At 38.9% G+C, this 22,297-nt stretch overlaps 2 protein-coding genes across 2 annotated transcripts in view; one reads left to right on the top strand and one right to left on the bottom strand.

The window, feature by feature from the left end:
* Positions 1-3,963, top strand: part of yeats2 (YEATS domain containing 2) — a 53,426-nt gene extending 49,463 nt beyond the window's left edge. Inside the window, exons 30-31 of the mRNA XM_026925369.3 lie at positions 1,268-1,345; positions 1,639-3,963. Coding sequence (XP_026781170.3) covers positions 1,268-1,345; positions 1,639-1,681 — 121 coding nt within the window. The 3' untranslated portion in view covers positions 1,682-3,963. The remainder of the gene's footprint in view (positions 1-1,267; positions 1,346-1,638) is intronic.
* A 560-nt stretch (positions 3,964-4,523) lies between these two features.
* On the bottom strand, positions 4,524-22,214 carry map6d1 (MAP6 domain containing 1). Its single transcript, XM_026925891.3, has 4 exons — positions 21,684-22,214; positions 21,056-21,534; positions 17,229-17,457; positions 4,524-6,506 (listed from the first exon to the last, which is right to left on the bottom strand). The coding sequence occupies exons 1-4, from the start codon at positions 21,738-21,740 to the stop codon at positions 6,429-6,431; spliced, it is 843 nt and encodes a 280-aa protein (XP_026781692.3). The 5' UTR covers positions 21,741-22,214; the 3' UTR covers positions 4,524-6,428.
* Between the last annotated feature and the right edge of the window lie 83 nt (positions 22,215-22,297).

Below are 22,297 nucleotides of genomic sequence, written 5' to 3'. Positions count from 1 at the left end.
AAAAGTATTCGTATGTCAGTACAGAAAGCAACATATTATGTAACAAGCCACTTTTCAGGTGAAAAACATAATGAAGGCTGTTTGCATGCAAAAAAAAAAAAGAAGAAGAAGAAGAAGCAAGTGCGACAATCAGAGTCTCCAGAAGAACTGTGGCAGACTCTCCAAGATGCTCAGTAAAACTTACTAGCTAATTTCCTTATGAAACTGCACAAATTATACCCGAGACTACAAATTTTTTTTCCAAAAAAATATATATATATATTGACCTTGTTTAGGTTATTCTGTTTAATACTATTTAGTTTATTACTGCTTTTTATAGTATTTTTAATGTAGAAACTAGGGTCACACAACATATATAATCGAAATATCGCAAATGTAAATATCACAATATGCATATTGCAAGGGCTTGCAGTAAATGAAGTTCAAGAAGTTACGAAAAGTCAGAGTTTTAGGGCGACACAGATGGCAGAGAATGCTTTCTGTTTCCTCAAAAGAACATGAAATGTATGTTGGTTATGTCATTTTTATTTACATATATATATATATATATATAATTGAAATTGATTTTACACACTTACAGCATTATCGTACCACATATCGCATTATTTAACAAGTTATCGCATATCAAATTTTTCTTCAGTGTTGTGCAGCCCTAGTAGAAATGTTTAATTTTCATTCTTTTTGAAGGCATCTTTGCTTTACAGCATTTCTTTGCATGTGCCCAAGACTGCAGTGCTGTAGAAATCAAGTTTTCCCATACATTAGAGGTTGTACTGTTTTCTCTGCTGTGAAATTCTCCACTGTTTTCCAGTGTAGATGAATGCCTAAATGAAGTGATGCCGTGTGTGTCACAGCATGCTTCATAACATAGACCAACTAATTTACAATAAATTTTTTGCCAAATATTTTTAGTTTTTTATCAATTAGTTAGCTTGCGCTATTTAATTAAGCCTAGTTAAGAGTTCTGTAATAGTATTAGGTGATTCAAATGCTGTAAAGAAATCTGTTTAAATATTTTATTTAGATATTTTAATACTAACCAATTAATCAGGAAATAAATATATACAAAACAAAAAAGTATAGTTTTTCATAATAGTTCAAATTTTTGGATATAACTAAAACTCCTATATGTGTTTTAATTCAGACCTGAATTTTAAAAGCCCTGTTATTTTGTGATTTCATAACATGTACCCAGTGGATATGAATCTTTATTTCACTTTTTTTTTTCTCACTGGTTTCCTTCTGTTTACTTTTCCTTTTCTCCCAGAGTTCCTAGAGAAATCTCAGGCATGAATATACACCAGGCTGTCAGTTCGATTCCCACCTGCGATTTCCTCACTAACAGGTACAACTGCCTACCTTATTTTATTACTTATGCTTATTCACAGCTTTTTGTGGAAGTAGGACAGACATGCTAATGTGTTCATTTTGTGGCTTTTAAATAATTAATAATGAAAATAGTGAAGAAATCTAGTTTACTATCTGTCAGTGGCTTGTAAATACTGTAGTCTTTTTATTATTATAGCAGTCAGTGTGTACTTGGTGCAGCACACCATTTTGTGTTGTTTAGTTTGTTTATTCTCATAAATGCTGGAATTGTTTGAGGATGAATCAGGGCTTTTCCTCTTTGGTTGGTAGGTACATGGGCTTCCTGCTGAAGGACGGTGGCCATGCAGACTGAAAGTGGAATTGGACTGCCGGCGCTGCTACAATAAACTACACATGCACAGATTACTGGCATTCCTTCTGTTACCTTTCAGCAGTGAATAAGAGCGAAATGTACAGAGGCTGACCAGTCAGACACAGGCGTCACATTAATAGCAGAGGTACAACCTGAAGACGTGTTTGGATGGAGAGAACGTGTTGTGTTGAACTCTCTGATGGTTTACCATCGGAACAACAGTTATCAACACATGGACATCACTGACGAGTTTAACGAGATCATACCTTTAGGTTCTGGGCCTGTTCAAACCATCTTTCTCTATGTTTCAGTATTTTGTTTGGCTTTCGTCATGATGAGAGCATCACAGTCAGACCTGTATTACACTTGGTAACACTATCACAGCTCTGTATTGCATCTGGTCCTGTGTGACTGTTACTGTGCTTGTAGGGCTGTTAGATCTACACTAGCACCTATATACAAGGAGGGAGAAAAAAAACCTAAAAGTGTAAATTGGGTAGACTGAGTGAAAAAGCAGAGGCACTCAATATACACTCCTTGGGCTTGCTGTGTATGTCTGTTAGTTATTCTCATAGTTATACTCATCTTCATTTCACTGTTTTCTATACAGACTGTTTTAGTGCATTTCTGAGTAAAGACTGCATAGTAGCAATACTAGTGATACAGAATGGTTATGGTAGCGGTATCACTGATATACTTGCGTATTCACTGGTCTTAATCTGTAGGTTACTGTTGTTGTAGGAGACCCAACAGTTAACCAGAAAACTCCAGTAATCACATGATGGGTTGTGAAGTCTCTACCATTCACTGTTTCTTTTCGGAGCACTCTGAAAACAGCTGACATTAGAATGTTGTTGTTTGTGGGAGAATGCTGGTTGGGTGTGCATTTTGTGTATTTGTTGTGGTCTATAAAGTCTAGACCATCTGCAGACTAAGACATTGCAGGATGTGTGTTTGTGAGCTGATAAAATACACAGTGAAAAGAAAATTCCAGTGTTGTGAAAATGTATTTTGTAACATTTGCTGGAGCATTTGTTTTGTTATGAAGATGGCTGGTGCTTGATGTAGACTTGCTGAAGTCTTAATATTCAGGTGCTTGTATGTCATTGTATAAACAAGCCTTTCTCACACTTGGTCCTAGTGTATCTCTGCATTGTATGGTTTTGTGTGCTCAAACACTTTATCAAACTTGTTAGTTACTTGTTAGTTACTAAGCCATGTTAAAGCTGAATCAGCTGTGCTGGAGATGGAACAAAGCTAAATGCAGCAGTTGTCTTTCTAACACCAGAATGGCAGTTATGTGTTCAGGAGGAAAGTTTCTGGATCCAAATGGCTTCATGCAGAAGAGTGCAGTGTAGTTAGAAATTTAAAGTGATTCTACAACTAATTTGACAATTAATGGACTCAGACTTACCTGGTGATTTCTCTTGGTTTTCATTCCATTTTTGTTAGCTTAAATAGCATTTTAGTCTAAGCTGTTAGTCATCATTAGAGTTGTCTGTTGTCTGTCTGTCTGATACAGTTGAGTGCAAATTTGCATAGCTTTAGGACAAAACTAAGAAAAAAAGAATGACGTGAAAAACAATATGATCTCAGTTCAGAATTTTGCAGCTCTCTTTCTCAATGTGATAAAAATATTTTGTAAGAACCTCTGTACCCACCCACCTTTAAAACTACCTCCAATCTCTCATATCCTCTAACAGGCTTTTGGATTGTCTTAGTTGTAATATATACCCCACCACTCTTCCTGTCATTTCTATTCTAACTTTGCTGCTTTGCTCATTCTTCTCGACACATCCGTTATAAACTCTACCACATGTCAGACACTGCCTTCTTCAGATCAGGTGTGTACACTGTGAGGATCATGGCAAAATGTACACTTGGTTCTTTTCAGGTTTTCTGTTGATTGTTGTCTTGTTGCAGGATACAGTCATTTCACTTTTTAACATTTTGCACTCGACTATATCATTTTCTACATTGTGATCAATGTAGAAGTAATGAACCAGCAATGCGTCTGTCCAGTGTGTCTGTGTATTTGTAAAAGTAAATGTATGTCTAATTGTTTGAGTGTGTGGGTGCCAAGGTTAGTTTGCTCTGTGACAGTTGTATATTTTTGTGTATGCACGTGCTCTGTGCACAAACAGACTTAACTAAACAGCCATTACCTGTTTAACCAATCTTAATGTATTGTAGACATACATGACCAATTATATTTTGCCTTGTAATGTAACTAAAATAATGACTATTCTTGTATTAAAATGGTAGATATGCCACTAAAAGTTTTTCTAGCACTGTATATTCTGTGTTCGTGAGATGCTGAAGAAAGTGTGTTCTGAAGAACAATGTGCTCAGTGCCTCTCTCCTTATAGTCTCTCTTCAGGTCCTTTTGTGAGTAGTGTCATCAGATTTTCTCACTCTGACCAAAGAAAGAGAAAATGATAGAGGGACCAAACATGGTTGCATAAGTGCAGGAGGTTTACTTACCAGTTTCTCCCTCAGAGAAGTTCACTCCCGTCAATATTTGCAGGTTTGGGGTCAATTCTAAATTGCTATTTACTGACAGTGTATTTCATTTATGATTGACCTGTTTGACCCCATTTGATTTTAGTTTCCATGTTTTCCAGGCTTTGGTGCCAATTGAATACATGTTAGAGTGAAGATTAAGGATACAAAGGCAATGGCTATAGCTTCTTCTCTCAGTGAGTCAGTGTTTTAACTGCAGGGAAGAAATGTTCTTGGGTAACACATCCACACAGACCTGCCATTTCTGTCTCTTTCTCTCTAACATACACTCTGAGCGTATTTTATTAAGGCACAAATATAGTAATATTATAGATTTTATTTCAGAATAATACATTCTCTACTTTTTTCATTTCTATCAAGAACTAATTAACAAAATAAATTAACATTTGGTTCTGATCTGCTCAGTTGCTAAAAATTCCATAAATAAGTAAATTTTGATTTAATAAAGGTTTAGCAGGGTTTAAAGGAAAGAAGCATACAGTGGAGGCATCAGACTTCTTCCAGCAAATAACAAGGCGGTGAAGCTTAACTTATATATTCAAAAGACATTTTTCCAGCCTAATTTCTACACACACACGCACACACACACACACCAAAAAGCAGCCAGTTGTCAAACACCTGAAACCAAAAAAAAAAAATATTTCAATTATTGTGAAACATGCATATTTGTGTTCCCCTAGTACATGATCAGCATAATTTCATTCCTTCATATAGCCACAGTATGTCTCTCCCTGTTAAAGTGCCTACTGGAATTATTGGCATCCATCATGAAAATGAGCATGCACAAAGATTTTATAAACTGTACACACAATAACAGAGAAACTATCATACTATTTAACAAATTCATTCTCATTATATAAATAATAGCATTTTCTCTCAAAAATATGTGCCAAAATTGTTGCAGGAATATTTTAAATAAATGCAAACATTGTAATTCTTGAAAAACATACATTATTAACATGAACAGATGTAAAATCCCTTTGTCATCTATTACCATGGGAAAACCTAAAGAACTTTCAATACAAAAGAAACAGATTGTTGACCTGCACAAATTAGGTAATACACATAGAGAATACATAAGCAGTTATAATACCACTAAGCACAATTATGGCCATAAAAAAAAATCTGTCCCAAAGACTTTCAGAGCCAATAGATTTACAACTGCCAGTGTGTTTCAGTGAGAGGAGACCAAAATCAGGCTTTTTGCTCATGCACACCATTAGCATGTTTTGGGCAACAAAAGGGAACTTTTTTTTTTTTTTTTTTAAACAGGGACTGTCTTGTATCTGGTAGTTCAGGGGCTCTTATGAAGACTGAACTGGATATTTCATCATAAAATCTGGTTGCCTCTGCCAGGAGGTTTAGTCTTGGCCATAGACAGGGCTTCCAACAAATTGATAAAACAAAAATACTACCAAAGCAACCTAAAAATGATTAAAGAAACACAAACACATCTGTGTTTTGATCTTCTTAGTCTCTGGATTTGAATGCTAATGAAAACCTGTGGTCTGAATTGAAGAGGGAAGTCGACATGCATGCAAACCGAAGAAGAAGCTTAAAATGTTCTGCATGGAGGAGTGCGCCAAGATCCTCTACAATTGCCTCAAACCTTGTTAAACAGGTGTGCTGTTATTCTCTCTAGTGCAAGCATCACAAAATAATTGTGCTGATCATGTGCTGTGATTTAAAACCACTTTTGTAGAAAAAAATAAATTACACTACTTAAAACTATTGTTAGAAAAAAGAGTTTAAATAAAACTATACAATGTGCCTGTATGCTTAAGCTCAAACTCATTTATTGCAGGTGTTATTGTTTTTATACAGTAATTTTTTTCATTCATTTTCATGAAGGATGCCAATAATATATAAGGATGCCACTGTATATCAAAATATAAGAGACTTGCATGAGACAGACATTAATTTCAGAAATTCAGTCTCTTGCATAGATTTCATACCAAGTGGAATTAGCCCTACATTCCTCCATCATTTCTACCCATGCAGCACTATGGAATGGTTTGGACAAATAGCCTTGGGTATTTTATTACACCATCTGTCATTTTCAGATTATCGCTTAAACCTTCAGCAGCATTGCCGATTCAGCCTGTTAAAGGTTGTTACTGCAGCTTTTGAAACGTTCCCTAAAACCTCAGTGAGCTGTGTGTGCATTGTCTCAAAGTGAAATCCTAAGTCCATATTTGTTTTCTGGGTTAACTGGTCCACTGGGTCATATGTTGAAGATTCGTGATCCACTCTGGAACACAGCGGACGGGTTGGGAGACAACTTCGTCTTCACCAGCTGCTCCTGTCAGACAGAAATGAGAGGAATCAGCTTACTATTAACACAATGACACTCACTCAGGCCTGGACCCTGTTTGCTAACTTTAAACAATTTGTTTAAATTTGGCAAAATTTGTTGTTTTAGATCGAATTCTCAACAATTCCAGTCTGCTCACCTAACTGATTTCTACCTCATTTGATATTCAAGCTTTAATGTTAATGTGATTTACCCAGGCCAAACTTGTTTCACTTAAGGCTATCTGTGAAAGCTGCATATACACTATATGGCCAAAAGTATGGGGACACCAGACCATCACACCAATATGAGGGCCTTTCCCATACTGTTGCCACAAAGTTGGAAGCACACAATTGTCTAGAATGTCTTTGTATGCTGTAACATCAAGATTTCCCTTCATTGGAACAAAGAGGCCTACACCTCTTCGAGCATGACATTGCCCCTGTGCACAAAGTGAGCTCCATAAAGATATGGCCTGCCAAGACTGGTCTGGAGGAACTTGAGCGGCCTGCACAGAGTCCTGACCTCAAGTACACTGAACACTTTTGGGGTGAATTGGAATGATGACTGGGTACCAGGCTTTCTCGACTGACATTAATGCCCATGGTCTTGGAATGGGATGTTTAACAAGAACATACTGGTTTGATAGTTAGGTGCCTGCATACTTTTGGCCATATAGTGTATTACTGTTAGCTACTTCTGAGATAGTGAGTAGGAGGTTGTGAGCTCAAGTGTCAGCACAACCAGACAGCCACTGTAGGTCTCTTGAGCAAAGCCCTAGAGAACCCTAACCCTGCAGGTACTTGTAAGTTACTTTGCATAAGAGTCTGCCAAATGAATAACTAATGTAACGGTCAAGAGCACATCCATTATTGATGACCCACTGTTAAAAGATTCCAACACTGCCTATAAAGTGTTCTGGAAAAAAGTAGATTAACCTAAGTAATCAAACAAAATGGAACACCATCATGAAATAAACTTACTTTCTTGTGATGTGGCAGTTCAGGAACAGAGCAGAGAAGAAGAATGGTAGATAGTGATGAGAGATGAAGGACAAGGAAAGATGAGACAGTAAAGAGGACATTGGTGAATGGAAGAAAACTTGATGAAGAAGAAGGATATTTATTAAGATTAGATCTGCTCTTGATACTGGCTAAAAATCACTCATTAAATATAAATTATTTAATTGAATAATTAATATTATATTAATACATATTACAATATGAATTTCTATTAAGGTGTTTTAAGTACCTCAAAAATATTGACACAAGTTCTTCAAGATGTGCCCTTTTTTGGTGGGAAGCCCTTTTAAAACAGCCCTTGCCCTTGTCTGTGAACACCAGTGGATGGGTTTTAATATGATGGCCACTTAACCTTTGTCACCAAAGGTTGCTGCCAGCAGCAGGGCTTTTCACAGCAAATACCTGAACATCAATTCTAAAGGAGCTACTTCAGCTCTTTTCAGGTATTTGGCTGTGTGGGTGTGTATAGAGGTCTTTGCTTAGCTGCTGATACAGGATGACCTGCAGCTTAGAAATAAACCCAGACCCTCCTACACACTCTCGCTTTTATTCTCTTATAATCATGCACACACGCCTATCTGCTTACTTCCTCTCTCGTAAACACATATTATATCTCTTATGCACGTACAATTAATCTACTCTTGTTCACTTCATCCTCTTCTCCCAAGGCTTCTAATTATCATAGCAATGAGAAATGCATCATGTCGGCGCAGTACACGCAAGTTGATAAGCAATGGAGAAAAGAAAGAACACTTGGATTACTGTCGGGTCGATGAAAATCACATGGATAACATATGACACAATGTCATGCGAAACTGAAACACCTTCAGACTAACTGAGAAGGGGTTTGGGGATGACTGCCACACTCAAACCACTGGGCATGCTTATAAGTCACGGTATGGACCAGGTGTTCAGCCTAACTGTACATCATGGTGACAGTGTCCACCACCCAGTGGGCTGAAGTGATTGCCAGCAAAAAGGCAGTTTTTAGACATACAGTTCATTATCCTGAATGGGCTCAATAATGAAGGCCCTTAAGGGAATCACATCATTGGTGCTGTTGTGCACTGCACTAGAAGGAGACTTGCCGCTGTCTAGCATTCTCTGAAGAAATGTAATTTGGAAACAGTGCAGTGCACCTGATCCAGTCGATATGCACATCACTTGCAGAAGAGCTTCCAACTAAAGGCATACGAGACTCAGTGTCAGTAAACTTATGATGCAATGGACCACACTCAATTCCAGCCATTATCGCACACAGTGTCCTGGCTGAATCTGATTGGCAAACACACTAATGCCTACCACATATTGAGGTTAAAGGGTCTTGTAATCTTAATACATCTAGCTTCACACTGATGAACTGTGTGGTCTGTTTCAGTGTTAAGGAGCTCTTTATTGAATTTACTGTGAGACCAATGCCATAATGTGTGCAAGGAGAAAGAATGTCTCCCAAATGGCCTGCTCCTTGGTGGGGGTGCATAGGAGCCAGTTGTCCAAATACAGCAATATCCAGTGCCTCTGGCCATCAGGGGACACAGGGTTGCTTGCATACATCTCAAAAACATCTGTGGCACTGTAGAGAGCAGCCAAAGGGTGTAACATTGGAATTGTAATGCCCGTAGTAGTGGCTGGCCAAAAAATATATGAAAAATATACAGCACAGCACAAGAGATGATAAGTGTCTATCATCTTTGTCATCTTTGAAGGACAGGTCACCTATAGCTCTGATCAAATTAAAAGCTGTTAAGCGGATAGCTTCATATTGAGTACACGTGGTTATACATGTATACAGGGCGTAAAGAGAAAAGGTAAAGATGGGAGTATGACAGTGGTATTTCTAGCAAATATTATGTTGGAAGGCATCCAGGTAACTATCAGGTGACTGGCAGTTAGAAGGGGTGAAATAGAACCCAAATTAGATTATGTTGATTTCTTTCATCTTACTGAAACCTGCATACAAATAGTGTGTGTGTGTCTGTCTGTCTGTGGTTAATGTTCTCTGTGGAAATGGCCATTACAGCAGAAAAACAGCTAATCAGCCTTAGCCTTAGCCTTAGCCTTAGCCAGGCTTTTAAGACACTTTGAGCTGGAAGGTGAATAGTCTGCTTAACTCCAGGTTTAATGCCCAGGGAGAACACACAGTTTCCATGCACAGTCTATGCTACAGAATGCTTGCATATCAAAGTCACTGTGCAACTCCTGGAAAGCATTTTGACAAAGAGAAAATATACCTTTACCAAGCCATAACCAGAAAAATATGAGCTGAATCTTGACTATTTTAATTAATTCATTCAAAAAAAATAATGAGAGGTTCACAACCATAGTTCTACGACAAGAGACTGTCAGGGAGGTGGCCTTTGGACCTAGTGGATCTCGTGTGCCCTCTTTTTTGCTGAATACCAAGAGCAAGGCCATCACCTTATGACAGTGCTCCCACATGGACAGGCCCCCACGTCATGCTAAAGATTTTCGCTACATCTTGCTCATCCTCTGGCCATACTTTTTCATCATATGACCCTGGCAGCCTTAGTCACAGAACCATAATAACATTTGTAACTATAGGTTCTACTTCCTTAAGTACCGGACCACCAGGACAGGTTCCTTCTGAACTAGTTGAGTTTGAGTATCAAAGTCGTGGGTTCGTAATGCATCCTACTGCACCCTGCCAGATAATCACAGACATCTCATAAATAGTGCTGATACCATACTTTATTGAGGATGACACTCAAAATGTTGATATTGAGGATGAGAATCAAGTGCCATATCAAGCGCTGATACTCTTTATTGAGGAATTCTGATATTGTCGCTCAAAATTCTGATACTGTCCTCTATTGAGGATGAGAATCACTCAGGGTCCTGATAGTGTATTCTACATATAGTAAACCTAGAAAATGATGCTGACTGCAAGATTTCCATGGCCAGTCTTACTTGGCCAGTCACACTATAGCAAGAAACTTTCCACTTGCTTGCATACAACTGGTGCATAGATGGGGCATGTGCACTCATAAGTGTGTATCTGGTCCCTTGCGAACATGCCAGTATACTGGGGACACTCTCAAGGGCCAAATGCATATTTTCAAGTTCTGTGGTCTGCTGTGCCATGGTGTCCTGTCCATCTAGGATTGCAGGTCCAGTCTAATGGGTAGTGGGCACAGAGGGCTTTTTCAATAACATTAAGCATGGTCACTTTGGCCAGAATGGGGGCTATCTACAGTCTGGTATATATAGTATTGTATAGTGTGTCACATGTGTTGCAGTGTCCTCTACAGCAGGGGTAGCAGTGGAAAAGCATACAGCTTATTCCACATCAATTGCAATGTGGACCTGCATCTTTCAGAGCTATGGTCACAATCAATTGCATTTGTTCACTTCATGCACATTACATCATGACATTAAATCAAACGCTAAAATTGAACTGTCATTCGAGATGCAGATTTAATAAAAACAAATTTGCAAGAAACAAAGTATTTTTTCAATCCTTCACACAACAGTGCTATGCAGAACATATGGAGTGATCTTTTTTCCCCAAATGGCTTTGACATAAAATCTATTCCATAATTCACAACTGTTTTACAGCCAAATTTGCAAATGTTTGCATGTTGTGATTGATTCACAAATTTCAACCCAAGCAGATGTCAAATGGATAATAAATTACTGTACTGTACTGTACAATACTGCACTGAAATCCTTGCATTAACCCTAAAGACAAAAAGAAAAGAGCCACGGTGTTGTCTTGGCCTCCGAGACAAACAAGTCCGATCTATGGAGGCCCCATCTCACAACTTACAGGACTTAAACGATCTGCTGTTACCGTCTTGGTGCCAGATATCACAGCACACCTTCAGAGGTCTTGTGGAGTCCATGCCTCAACGGGTCAGAGCTGTTTTGGGGGACCTACACTAGTAGGTCATTAGTAGGACCTAATATTAGGCAGGTTGTTTGTTTTTATATATATATATATATATACACGCATACATACATATACACATACATACACACACATAGATACATACATACAGTCCCCTCTGAAAGTACTGGAACAGCAAGGCCAATTCTTTTGTTTTTGCTGTACATTTGGGTTTGAGATCAAAAGATGAATATGAGATGATAGATCAGAATTTCAGCCTTCATTTCCTGATATTTACATCTAGATGTTGTCCAGGTGTGCTCTGTTAAATTGATTGTTTAAACAATTAATAGCTCTGAATGTCTACTCTAGACACTCATAAAGTTTGCTTATATGTAGTGTGCATTAATACACTAAGCTCGAGCTCAACAGTGTCAAGCTCACTTTGAAAGTTAACTGAATTAATGAAATTGAATGTTGAATACTCTGTGTGGATAATTTGGGACAGCACTGAAATGTCAGTGTCCCCGCACTGTGTTATTCAGACAGGCCTGCAGGCCCTTTCATATTGATCCAGCATGCCCTTGGTAACTGGTAAACTAGGGCAGCACAATATATCATTTCTCAGCGGTTATCACAATATTGGTCTATATAGTATTAATTTTGATACAGTATATTATTTTGTTTTAATAATAAACATTTTGACTAGTTCCAGATGTTAGGTGTGAGTGTGATGAATCTGAATATTCACATGATCCAACAAATGTAACAAATTTAAGGTCAAAATAACATTTAAAAGACACCCAAAAGATGATTTAAGACTATATATACAGTCTCCTCTGAAAGTATTGGAACAGCAAGGCTTTTGCTTTTGCTATATACTCTAGACATTGAGGTTTGAGATCGGAAGATGAGTATGAGACAATATATCAGAACTTAAGCTTTCATTTCCTGATATTTACATCTAAATGTGTTAAATTAGAACATGGCACCTTTGGTGGCAGATCACCCTATTTTTAGGCGAGCAAAATTATAGGAACAGACAGTCTTAATAAAATAAATGAAAGCAAATAACACTTAATATTTGGTTGCATATCCCTTGCTTGCATTAACTGCATCAAGCTGGCAATCCATCGACATCACTGTTGTGATTCAGTCTCCTCTTCAGGAGGTGAAAAGCACACTCAATTGGGTTAAGGGATGGTGATTGATTTAGCCAGTCTAAAACCTTCTTCCGATGAAATCCTTTATTGTGTTGGCAGTGTGTTTTGGGTCATTGTCTTGCTGCAGGATGAAGTTCCTCCCAATAAGATTGAATGCATGTAGACTTCTGAATTCATTCTGCTGCTACAATCATGAGTTCCATCATCAATCAAGATTAGTGAGCCCGTTCCAGAAGCAGCCATGTAAGCCCGAGCCATGACACTACCTCCACCCTGCTTGACCAATGAGCATGTATGTTTTGGATCATGAGCAGATCCTTTCTTTCTCCACACTGGCCTTTCCATCACTTTGTATTACTTTGCAAATTACGATCTGGCCTTCCAGTTCTTACTGCTGATGAGTGGTTTCTATCTTGTGGTATGGCCTCTATATTTCTGCTCTTGAAGCCTTCTTCAAACAGTGGATTGGAAGTGGAAGTGGAGGTTGTTTGTGATGTCACTGTCTGTTGTTTTTGGGTTTTTCTTCACAGCTCTCACAATGTCTATGTCATCAGCTGCTGTTGTTTTCCTTGGCCGACCTGTTCAGTGTCTGGTTCTCAGTACACCAGTGGTTTCTTTCTTTTTCAGTACATTCCAATACATACCTTACACCATGCCCACCCCTTACCCCAGGTGCTGCATGGCCTGCAATTACATTTGTTGACTTGTTTCTACATTTTATGATGTCATAACACTTGCCTTCTATGTGTTCAATGGTAAATCAGATATTACAATAAAAGTTTCTTTTTTACAAAATGCAGCAAAAAAAACCCTAAGAACAGTGACAATTTTCACAATTTGACCAGTCTATGCATAAATTAATACCCCCAAAAGAATTTGACCATAAAACATGTTTTATAACATTTTTATAAAACAGCGGGGTTGAATTATCAAATCTGATTGGTCAAAAGTTGTGCATTATTTTCATATAACTGCACAGTCTGTCGTGTTTTATTCCTTACATAAAGAATTCCACATCAGTACTTCTCCTATGCGTTAATTTATTGCAAGGCCTAGTCCAATAACAATGTGGAGTGAAATAATCCTTATATGGTATGTCATGCAAATGTACTTTACACTCGATATATACAAGCCAAGCAATACATTCTGCATGAATTAGTGTCTGTCCATTATAATCTTCTCTCCCACCATCACTGTGATTTTCTTTAATCCCTTGCCTAGATGGGAGATGGTAAAGGCATCTGTAGTGTCTCTCTCAGCTGGCTAAAACATCACACACATGAGCAGATGGCACAGGGAGGAGACAGGCCCATGTTTGTTTTAAACTCTTTGGGATAACAAAAAGAATATCATCTGTTATGCAAGCTGCTCTATGAATACCATGAACAACGAAAAGTAATTTCTTGTCGAAGGTGCTCATGAAAACAAAAAGACACTGACACACATAATTCAGCTTGTGAAAATATTGAGAGTGTTAGCAAGCAGAAGCAATTCACTCCGCTTGTTATCTATTTTAAATATTTTTCTACTGCCAAACACACAAGTCCCTTCTTGATGCAAGTGTTAATACAATAATGGCTAAAAATGAACAAAAGTTCATTTTAAAAAATATTCCTGCCATTTCTCAAAGCAAACAGCTGAATACTTGTACCACTGCTGCAGTATTACATGGCCTTTAACATCTTTTTCAAACGATTACAAAGCTTTAGGCAGGCACTGCTTAAGCATAAAGTGATAAAGCAAGACTATATATATGATTAACTGTGTAAAAAATTTCTTGCATTCACTTAAATGATTCACAAAACAACTAAACATGAAGCATCATCAATGCGGCTTTGCAGAAGAATATCTTTTTTATTTATGCCCCACCTACAAATGGGTCAATTCATTAGAGTTATAATTTCTCATCACTTACATTCTCACTCCTAACTATTTTTCTGATGCTTGGCCTTAAAAACCCTCATCTTTTTCAGTCTAATAGCTCAGTATTCTGGCCTGTTCACATGTAACTATGATTACATGTAAGTAATATTCAACAGCAGCCTTCCACTCAAGACACACAATCCACTATAGCTCGTGCACAGCATGGAAACTGAGGTATTATAGGAGTTAGAATTGCTGTCATGGCTCAAACTGAGGCTTAGGGGCTAGAAATCTTTTCTTTTACTTCAACCAAACATTTTATAGGAGCGTGTTCAGGAGGCAGGATTCATACAGATGCTTCTAATGAAATTCTAGGACTTTCAAGGACTTTTTCCTGCACAGTTTTCTTTGTTTTAAAGGACTACATTAGAGGTGTTATTCAGCAAAATAGGGCAGTAAGTGTCAGATGTGTGTGTTAGAGCTGTGTTGGTGATGTACCTATGATGTACATTACAGTGTAAATGTCCTTTTCAAATTTAAGCATTCCAATAATTACATTTTGAAAAGTGAAATTCAAGCATTTCAGGCCCTTGTGTGAACTATGATTAGAATTTAAGTGTGTGTGTGTGACTTTCTTTGGAGGCACTGTGTTCTGGACAAGATTATTTGAGTACTAAATGACAGCTAAATCTACATAAAAACTTTGTATGATCTCTGTTAGAAATAATGCTACATTTTATATTCACTCTGTGGCCTTTAACTAGTTCAAACAATAAGTCAAAAACTGATGACACAATGTTAATTTACATTATTTATATTGTAATCAATCAGAGCTCTGCTCAGTACACTGTGAAATTAACCATTCCAATATTGTGAATGTGTATAACTGCGTAAGATTTCCTTTAAAATGTCTTCTGTTCATCACCCAAGAATCTGTTTGAAGAGCGAAATGGTGAAAGGCAGCAGTGCTCGAGTTAATTCCTCTCTCCAATTTAATTAGGAATCAATAAGAATCACTTCCACAATTTCATGCCACATTTGCAGTCAGCTTCCTGCACTGTATTGAATCTAGCTACAGTGTCAAACACAAAGTTATCACTAGATCCATAGACTCCTCCTCATTAATCTGACTTTTTCCAATCACTCCATTTTGTCGATTGTTGATTGTCGATTACTATGGTGCTTTGAGGTAAAATGAAACATAATGAACCACATTTCTTGTGGTACCTCATGGTAATTATGGTTAGAAATCAAAGTTAATCAGTACCAGGCAATGTTTATTGCACATAAACATTCAGCTGTCCAGTTTGGGTGAACCCGTGTCCACTGCAGCCTCAGATTCCTGTTGTTGGCTGACAGGAGTGGAACCAGATGTGGTCTTCTGCTGTTATAGCACTTCACCTCAACGTTCTACGTGTTGTGCTTTCTGAGATGCTTTTCTGCTCATCACAGCTGTAAATAGTTACTGTAGCCTTCCTGTCAATTCTAGCCAGTCTAGCCATTCTCCTCTGACCTCTCCCAACAAGAAGACATTTCCGCCTTAGAACAGCTGCTCACTGGATTTTTTCTGTTTGTTTGTTTGTTTTTGCACCATTCTGTGTAAACACTGGAGACTATTCTGCATGAAAATCCCAAGAGATCAGCAGTTTCTGAAATTCTCAAACCAGCCCTTCTGGCACCCACAACCATTACACACTATAGTATCCAGTGTATAATCATTGAGCTTCATTTGTCAAGCTGGATAGAAAAATTATTCATGAATTGCTCACAGGAGCATTTACACAACAACTGTGGTATTCATAAAAATCCAGTGCAGAAAAACATTTGTGTAAATTTACATGTAATGAGAGTCACTAATGTGAACCTCGATTGATAGTCTTCAAATTTTATAGTTGGCATGAGCTCCTGCAATTGTATATACAGACTATAGATTACAAGTTTAAATTAGATTATTTACTTCAGTTGCACATTTAATGAATTTAATGAATATTTTGGGAAACTCAATCATTTCATATTAACGAGTTGAAAGAAAGAAATCCAATAGTCTAAGACGAATAAGACTAATAATACAAACAATTAATAGCCAATTAGTACAAAATAAATGCAGCCCTATGAAAGGATGTAGAGTTAGTCTGTACCTGTGGTAGCCACTACACTGCAATGGCTGAGCTGCATTACTGCAAGATTTAGAGTATACTGTAATTAAGAAGGAACAGATATTTATAGACTAGTTTGATATTTTTTCAAGAGGATGAAAGCTGGCTTATAAGTCACTTCTGTTCTTTTAATGCTGTGCAACACATTAGAGTCAGCACTCTTTAATGGTATTGATGTGAGTCAAAACTTCACTGAAAAAAAATTCCTTTTTTTGCTGCTGGTTAGTCATCATTTTGTCATTTACAGCTCTCTCTGAGCTTTGCCTTTTATCTCGTTCTTTGGGCATCACTAAATGTAAACACGTTTGATAATTTACGGTTCATTGGCATTCATCAACATAAGCATATGAATACAAAGAAAATCAGCATTACCAAAACATTTGTAAAACTATATATTTAAACACAGCATTTGCCTTGTCTTAACACACACCTCAGCTCATGAACTGCTGTACAATTAGCAGAGTTATGTGTGAAAGTGCAGGGAAAACATTTTTTTCATACTCAAATCTAGGACAGTCAAAGCACGGCATAATGAAGTGCTGCAACACAAGTGATCCAACTCAGGAAATAAGCTTGGTAATTAGATGAGGCATTTAATTAGGAAGAAGAAATATGTGTTAAATTAGGCATAAAATCAACAACATGGAAAACCCACTTACAACACTATACTCTTGACTCACCTCTGGTCTGGAACTGACCTCAGGCCTGCCTGCCATCTCTGTGATGTTGGGCTGTGTGCGTGTGGTCATATCTGGCACACTGACGTCCGCATGTCTGTGTGTGTCAGCACTGAAGGCAGCCTGGTAGCTGGTCTCAGGAGGAGGCTCGCTGGATGCTGTACTCAGGAATGTAGGCCTTTTCTGAATGGGCTTGGATGGCTGCACCCCTGCCCAGGGCCTGTACTCCTCTCTGAATCCAGACAGAAATTAAATATTAGGGATTAGAACCAGGGTTCCCAAACTTGTTGGCAAATGACCCCAAATGGACATTATGAATTTTCTAATATTAAAAGATTAAAAGATTTTTGGCATATTTTTGTTTGATTTCCACTGAGTCAGAGTCACTCTATATTGTCAAGGAACTGGTAGGAAAACAGGCACAAAATAGTAGCACTGTTTTCATATTCAATATTCAAAAGATTAATTTGTAAAAACAAATTGAGAGAAATAAATTAAGAGGACATAGTGAGTTTCTCTCATGACACCATTTGTAAATCAAACACATGTGGGACCCCTTGTGCAGCAAGCTACTTTTCCTATACACTGCAACAAGCCTAATAACTACTATTTGTTACTTAGTATTTTATACTCATCCAATCTGACTATGACACTTCAGCTGATGCTACAACATGGATACTCTAAAGGTTTGCATTTCCCAAAAACAGATTATGGCCAAGACTCACCCGTTCTTCAGTGGATAATCTCACCTGGATACTTGTACCTAAGAACTGCTACTCTAATCGACTTTCCTGTGCTTATTCCAGGAGTCCTATTTACTATATTCATAGTGAACATCCTTCAGTATGAATATACTGTATATCACCCAAAAGAAGATGGGATCCCCTTTGAGTCTGGTTCCTCTCAATCAAGAGACGCCTTCATGAATGTAAATACAGAGGGTTTACAACAAGGTGCAAACCGCTGGTAACATTCAAGAACAGGAAAGCCAGATTAGACTTTGCCAGAAAACATCTAAAAAAGATGGAATAAGATTCTTTGGACTGATGAAACCAAGATTAACTTGTACCAGAATGATGGTAAGAGAAAAGTATGGCGAAAGAAAAGAACAGCTCATGATTCAAAGTATACCACATCATGTGTCAAACATGGTGGAGGCAGTGTTATGGCATGGGCATGTATGGCTGCCAATGGAACAGGCTCACTAGTGTTTATTGATGATATGACTGCTGACAGAAGTAGCAAGATGAATTCTGAGGTGTATAGGGCTATACTCTCTGCTCACATTCAGCCAAATGCTACAAAACTGATAGGACGCCGCTTCACAGTGCAGGTGGATAATGACCCTAAACATACTGCGAAAGCAACTCAAGACTTTTTGAAGGCAAAGAAATGGAATATTCTTCAATGGCCAAGTCAGTCACCTGATCTCAACCCAATAGAGCATGCTTTTCATTTACTGAAGACAAGACTGAAGGCAGAAAGACCCACAAACAACCATCAACTGAAGCTGGCTGCAGTGAAGGCCTGGCAAAGCATCTCCAGGGAGGAAACTCAGAATTTGAGTTTTGAGAACATGGGCTCCAGACTTCAGGCAGTCACTCACTGCAAAGGATTTTCATCCAAGTATTAAAATTATGGTTATATTTACAATTATGTCACTTTGTCCAAATACCTTTCTGCCCCTGAAAATGGAGGTACTTGAAAATGGCTGTAATTCCTAAATGGTAAATGGTGTATTTTTGTGGAACCTCTTAAAATAAATCTGAAAGTCTACACTTCGATCACATCTTGATTGTTTTATTTCAAATCCATTGTGGTGGTGTATAAAGGCAAAATCACAAAAACTCTGTCATTGTCCAATTTTTCTTCCAAACTTCCAGACCTGATTGTGTACATATATATATATATATATATATTTTTTTTTTTTTTTTTCAACACCTCAGATATATCCAATGTCATCAAGACCCCTTCAGGAACAAAAGAAGTCCATTTACACAGTGAATGGCAGGAGTCACAGCAAATCAGAAGAGAGAGAACAAGAAAATGTAAACATATCAAAATGGAGTGAGAGAGAGAGAGTCCTGATACTACACTACAGGAGGAAAAGGGATTGATGTTTTAGCTCTGTTCTTGCTGAACTGTGCTCTAATTCGGTTGGAAGCAAGTGAATGATATTCAGTTAATTTATCCCCGTTATATCATTACCCAGTTGAGACATTGTTGAAAAAAGATTGGAAATGATCAGTTGTTATAGTGTTATTATCTACACTATATATTAGCTAGCTACCTACATGTGTCTAATGGCCCTGAAGATGTGTAGAACCTCACTGAAAGACCCTACATTCAGCAGTTTGAAAATTATGGAGTATTAGTGTGCATTATACAATTTGGACTGCTGCCTTGAATTCAATCTAAATGTGTGCACTCACAGTGCTGAGACTAATGTGCACGCAGCTTCTTCTTCTTCTGAAAGTAGCTTGCAATAGCATTTTTCTAGCAGAGAGGGTGAAATTCCAAAATCACACACCCTGTAGCTTTAAAAATAATAATTTAACAAGAAAAAAGAGGAGAAAAGAAAGTGTAGTGCACTTTGTTATCAAACATTATTATGTTGTGATTTCGTCCATCAGTACAGGACATTACAGAAGTCGCCATGACCACTGCTAGACATCAGGCTGAAATTCAATGCATAAAAGAATTTGCTTAATTTTATTGGGATGCTTTTGGTGTCTGTAAAAGCAGACTGTAACATCTGAACATCGGAATTCAGCAACATTGGCAAAAACTGATTGGCTAAATAATCAGACTCCATTACATTAAGGAGGAAACAGCAGAACAACTGATGTAGATGTATTTGAGATCAGTACAGTGAGACAGATTTATGACCAGAGTTGTAGTCCAAATGACAACAGCTGGGAGAAATGAATAGCTGGGAGAAATAAACAGCTGGAAGAAATGAACAGCTGAGAGAAATGAATAGCTCAAAGAAATAAATAGCTGGGAGAAATGAACAGCTGGGAGAAAAGAACAGCTGAAAGAAATGAACAGCTGGGAGAAACGAACAGCTGGGAGAAATAAACAGCTGCGAGAAATAAACAGCTGGGAGAAATGAATAACTCAAAGAAATAAAATGAACAGCTGTGAGAAATGAACAGCTGAGTAAAATGAAAAGCTGGGAGAAGTGAACAGCTGGGAGAAGTGAACAGCTGGGAGAAGTGAACAGCTGGGAGAAGTGAACAGCTGGGAGAAATGGGCCACATCAGCACTAACATTAACTGTAATGTGCGGCTTAACCGCCCGTTTTTAACGGCCCGGTAACGATCACTGAGGACATTACAGCTGCGCTTGAACTCCTGTGCTCTGATTAGACCTGGCGTTGTGTATCAGTGGGCAGTGTCGAGATGGCTCGGTATGTCTGAGTGTGTGATCGGATCTCCTCTCCTCGCAGGTTGTAAGACCAGTGAAATGCAGGCACAGTTTAGGAGCTTGCAGCTTTATAAGGCATTATTACGGTTTCTGTGCCTCGTTTTCATCCCTCGCTTGCGACACAGTTAATAAAGTGCATTACATAATAAGCTGCATTACATTTCGCTCTTCGCTTTTAAACCACTGCAGTGCAACAGCTCTTATCCAGGCGTCCCCTGATTTCACTCACACACTGCTTTTACAAACACTTACAAATCTGGAAGAAAATACTCCTCACTACGCTCTTAACCTGTGAATTATTTCTCTCTTCAAGCTCCTCACCGCCACCATCCTCACACCGCATCTGTAACCCGGTTTATCCGGTGACTGGCCGGTGTGTGAGTGCAGTGTGTGTCTGTTACCTGTAAGAGCTCGTTTTAGCCGCTTCTCTGTCCGCGTGCCTCTGTCTGCCCGCGCGCTCTTCTCCTCCTGCTCGCGGCTGCTGCTGCTTCACCGGGCTGCTTTTCCCGACGCCGTTACTAATCCATGGAAAGTTGTCTTTTTTGGGAATGGGCCATGGTTTGTAGTCCTGTTTGTACTGGGTCACGCTGGGGAACGGCGCGTCCTCGCGCGGTTTGTAACTCGGCTCCGCGCGCCTGCGACTCACTCGGTTGCCTCCGCCGTCCTGCGCCGCGGAAGAGTCTCTGTGCTCCGGGGCGGCGCGCTCGCGCTGCTGCGCTCGCTCAGCGGGAACGTTTCCGGTTACCGAGCGGATCTCCTGATCTGCGATTTCCGAGTAGTTCTGGATGGTCAGTGGGACGGACAGGTCCGATTTGTCAAACTGGTTCCAGAACTGCGCCAGACAGCACACCCGGCTAATGCACGGCCACGCCATAGTGATCTGAGAGGGAGAAAGAGAGAGAATGTAACTAAAAGAGAGAAAACATAAATCAAATAAACTAAAACCTAAAATAGAGGAGGCGCTCGATCACATGGAGAACGGTCTAGTGCTCCTAATGAAGTGATGATCAGCGCTGAGAGCGAACGCACGCGCCTGACGCTGCTTTCACGTGCTCCCTGATCTGCCGTCGACGCACAAAAATCCATAACAAATCCCACACAGGGCCCCGGAAAGCAGCGCGGACTTCACGCATTCCCCGCATCGCCTCTGCGGGATGAGAAGGAAAACATGACATCCCTCCGCTCCTCATACATCAGATCACTTCCCAGCGGTCATAGCTCTGAGGCATTGTCATGATCTGATTAATTAAGTGTTTAATTAGTATTAATAACAACATGGTGAGGAGCACAGTGCAATACAACCACTATACACAATGCAAACACTGGACAAAGTGACAAAGTTGATAAATAGAGGAACCATACAGGACACTGAGGTAAAACCAGGGGCGTGGCCTCACAGGTATCATGTACCGCCCTTAAAATAATCACGTGAGCTCTATTTCACTCTCCGAACCGCGCGTGCACGCACGCCAACACCTTCCAACAATGTCACAAGGTGAGCTGTGACTCGGTCAGACTGCCATCTTTCCCTTTCCTGTACAGATCATAGGTTCCTTCTTTCTGCAAGCTGGACCACAGGTAGATTACATGGAGCTGTCCGGGTAGCAGGTTGTGACTACCAGTGGATCTACAGGTATCCTGTC

The sequence above is a fragment of the Pangasianodon hypophthalmus genome, chromosome 21 (assembly GCF_027358585.1).
Source record: "Pangasianodon hypophthalmus isolate fPanHyp1 chromosome 21, fPanHyp1.pri, whole genome shotgun sequence".
Classification (NCBI taxonomy): domain Eukaryota; kingdom Metazoa; phylum Chordata; class Actinopteri; order Siluriformes; family Pangasiidae; genus Pangasianodon; species Pangasianodon hypophthalmus.
The sequence above is the reverse complement of the archived record's forward strand: the minus strand, read 5'-3'. Positions and strand labels throughout refer to the sequence as shown.

What these genes read in the sequence shown, in the direction of transcription:
- map6d1 (XM_026925891.3), bottom strand. Translation starts at nt 21,740, where the DNA reads ATGGATTTTTGTGCGTCGACGGCAGATCAGGGAGCACGTGAAAGCAGC. An exon ending in GTGAAAGCAGCGTCAGGCGC is followed by an intron (nt 21,535 to 21,683) that starts GTGCGTTCGCTC and finishes TCTCCCTCTCAG; the next exon opens with ATCACTATGGCGTGGCCGTG. An exon ending in AGGTCAGTTCCAGACCAGAG is followed by an intron (nt 6,507 to 17,228) that starts GTGAGTCAAGAG and finishes TCTGTCTGACAG; the next exon opens with GAGCAGCTGGTGAAGACGAA.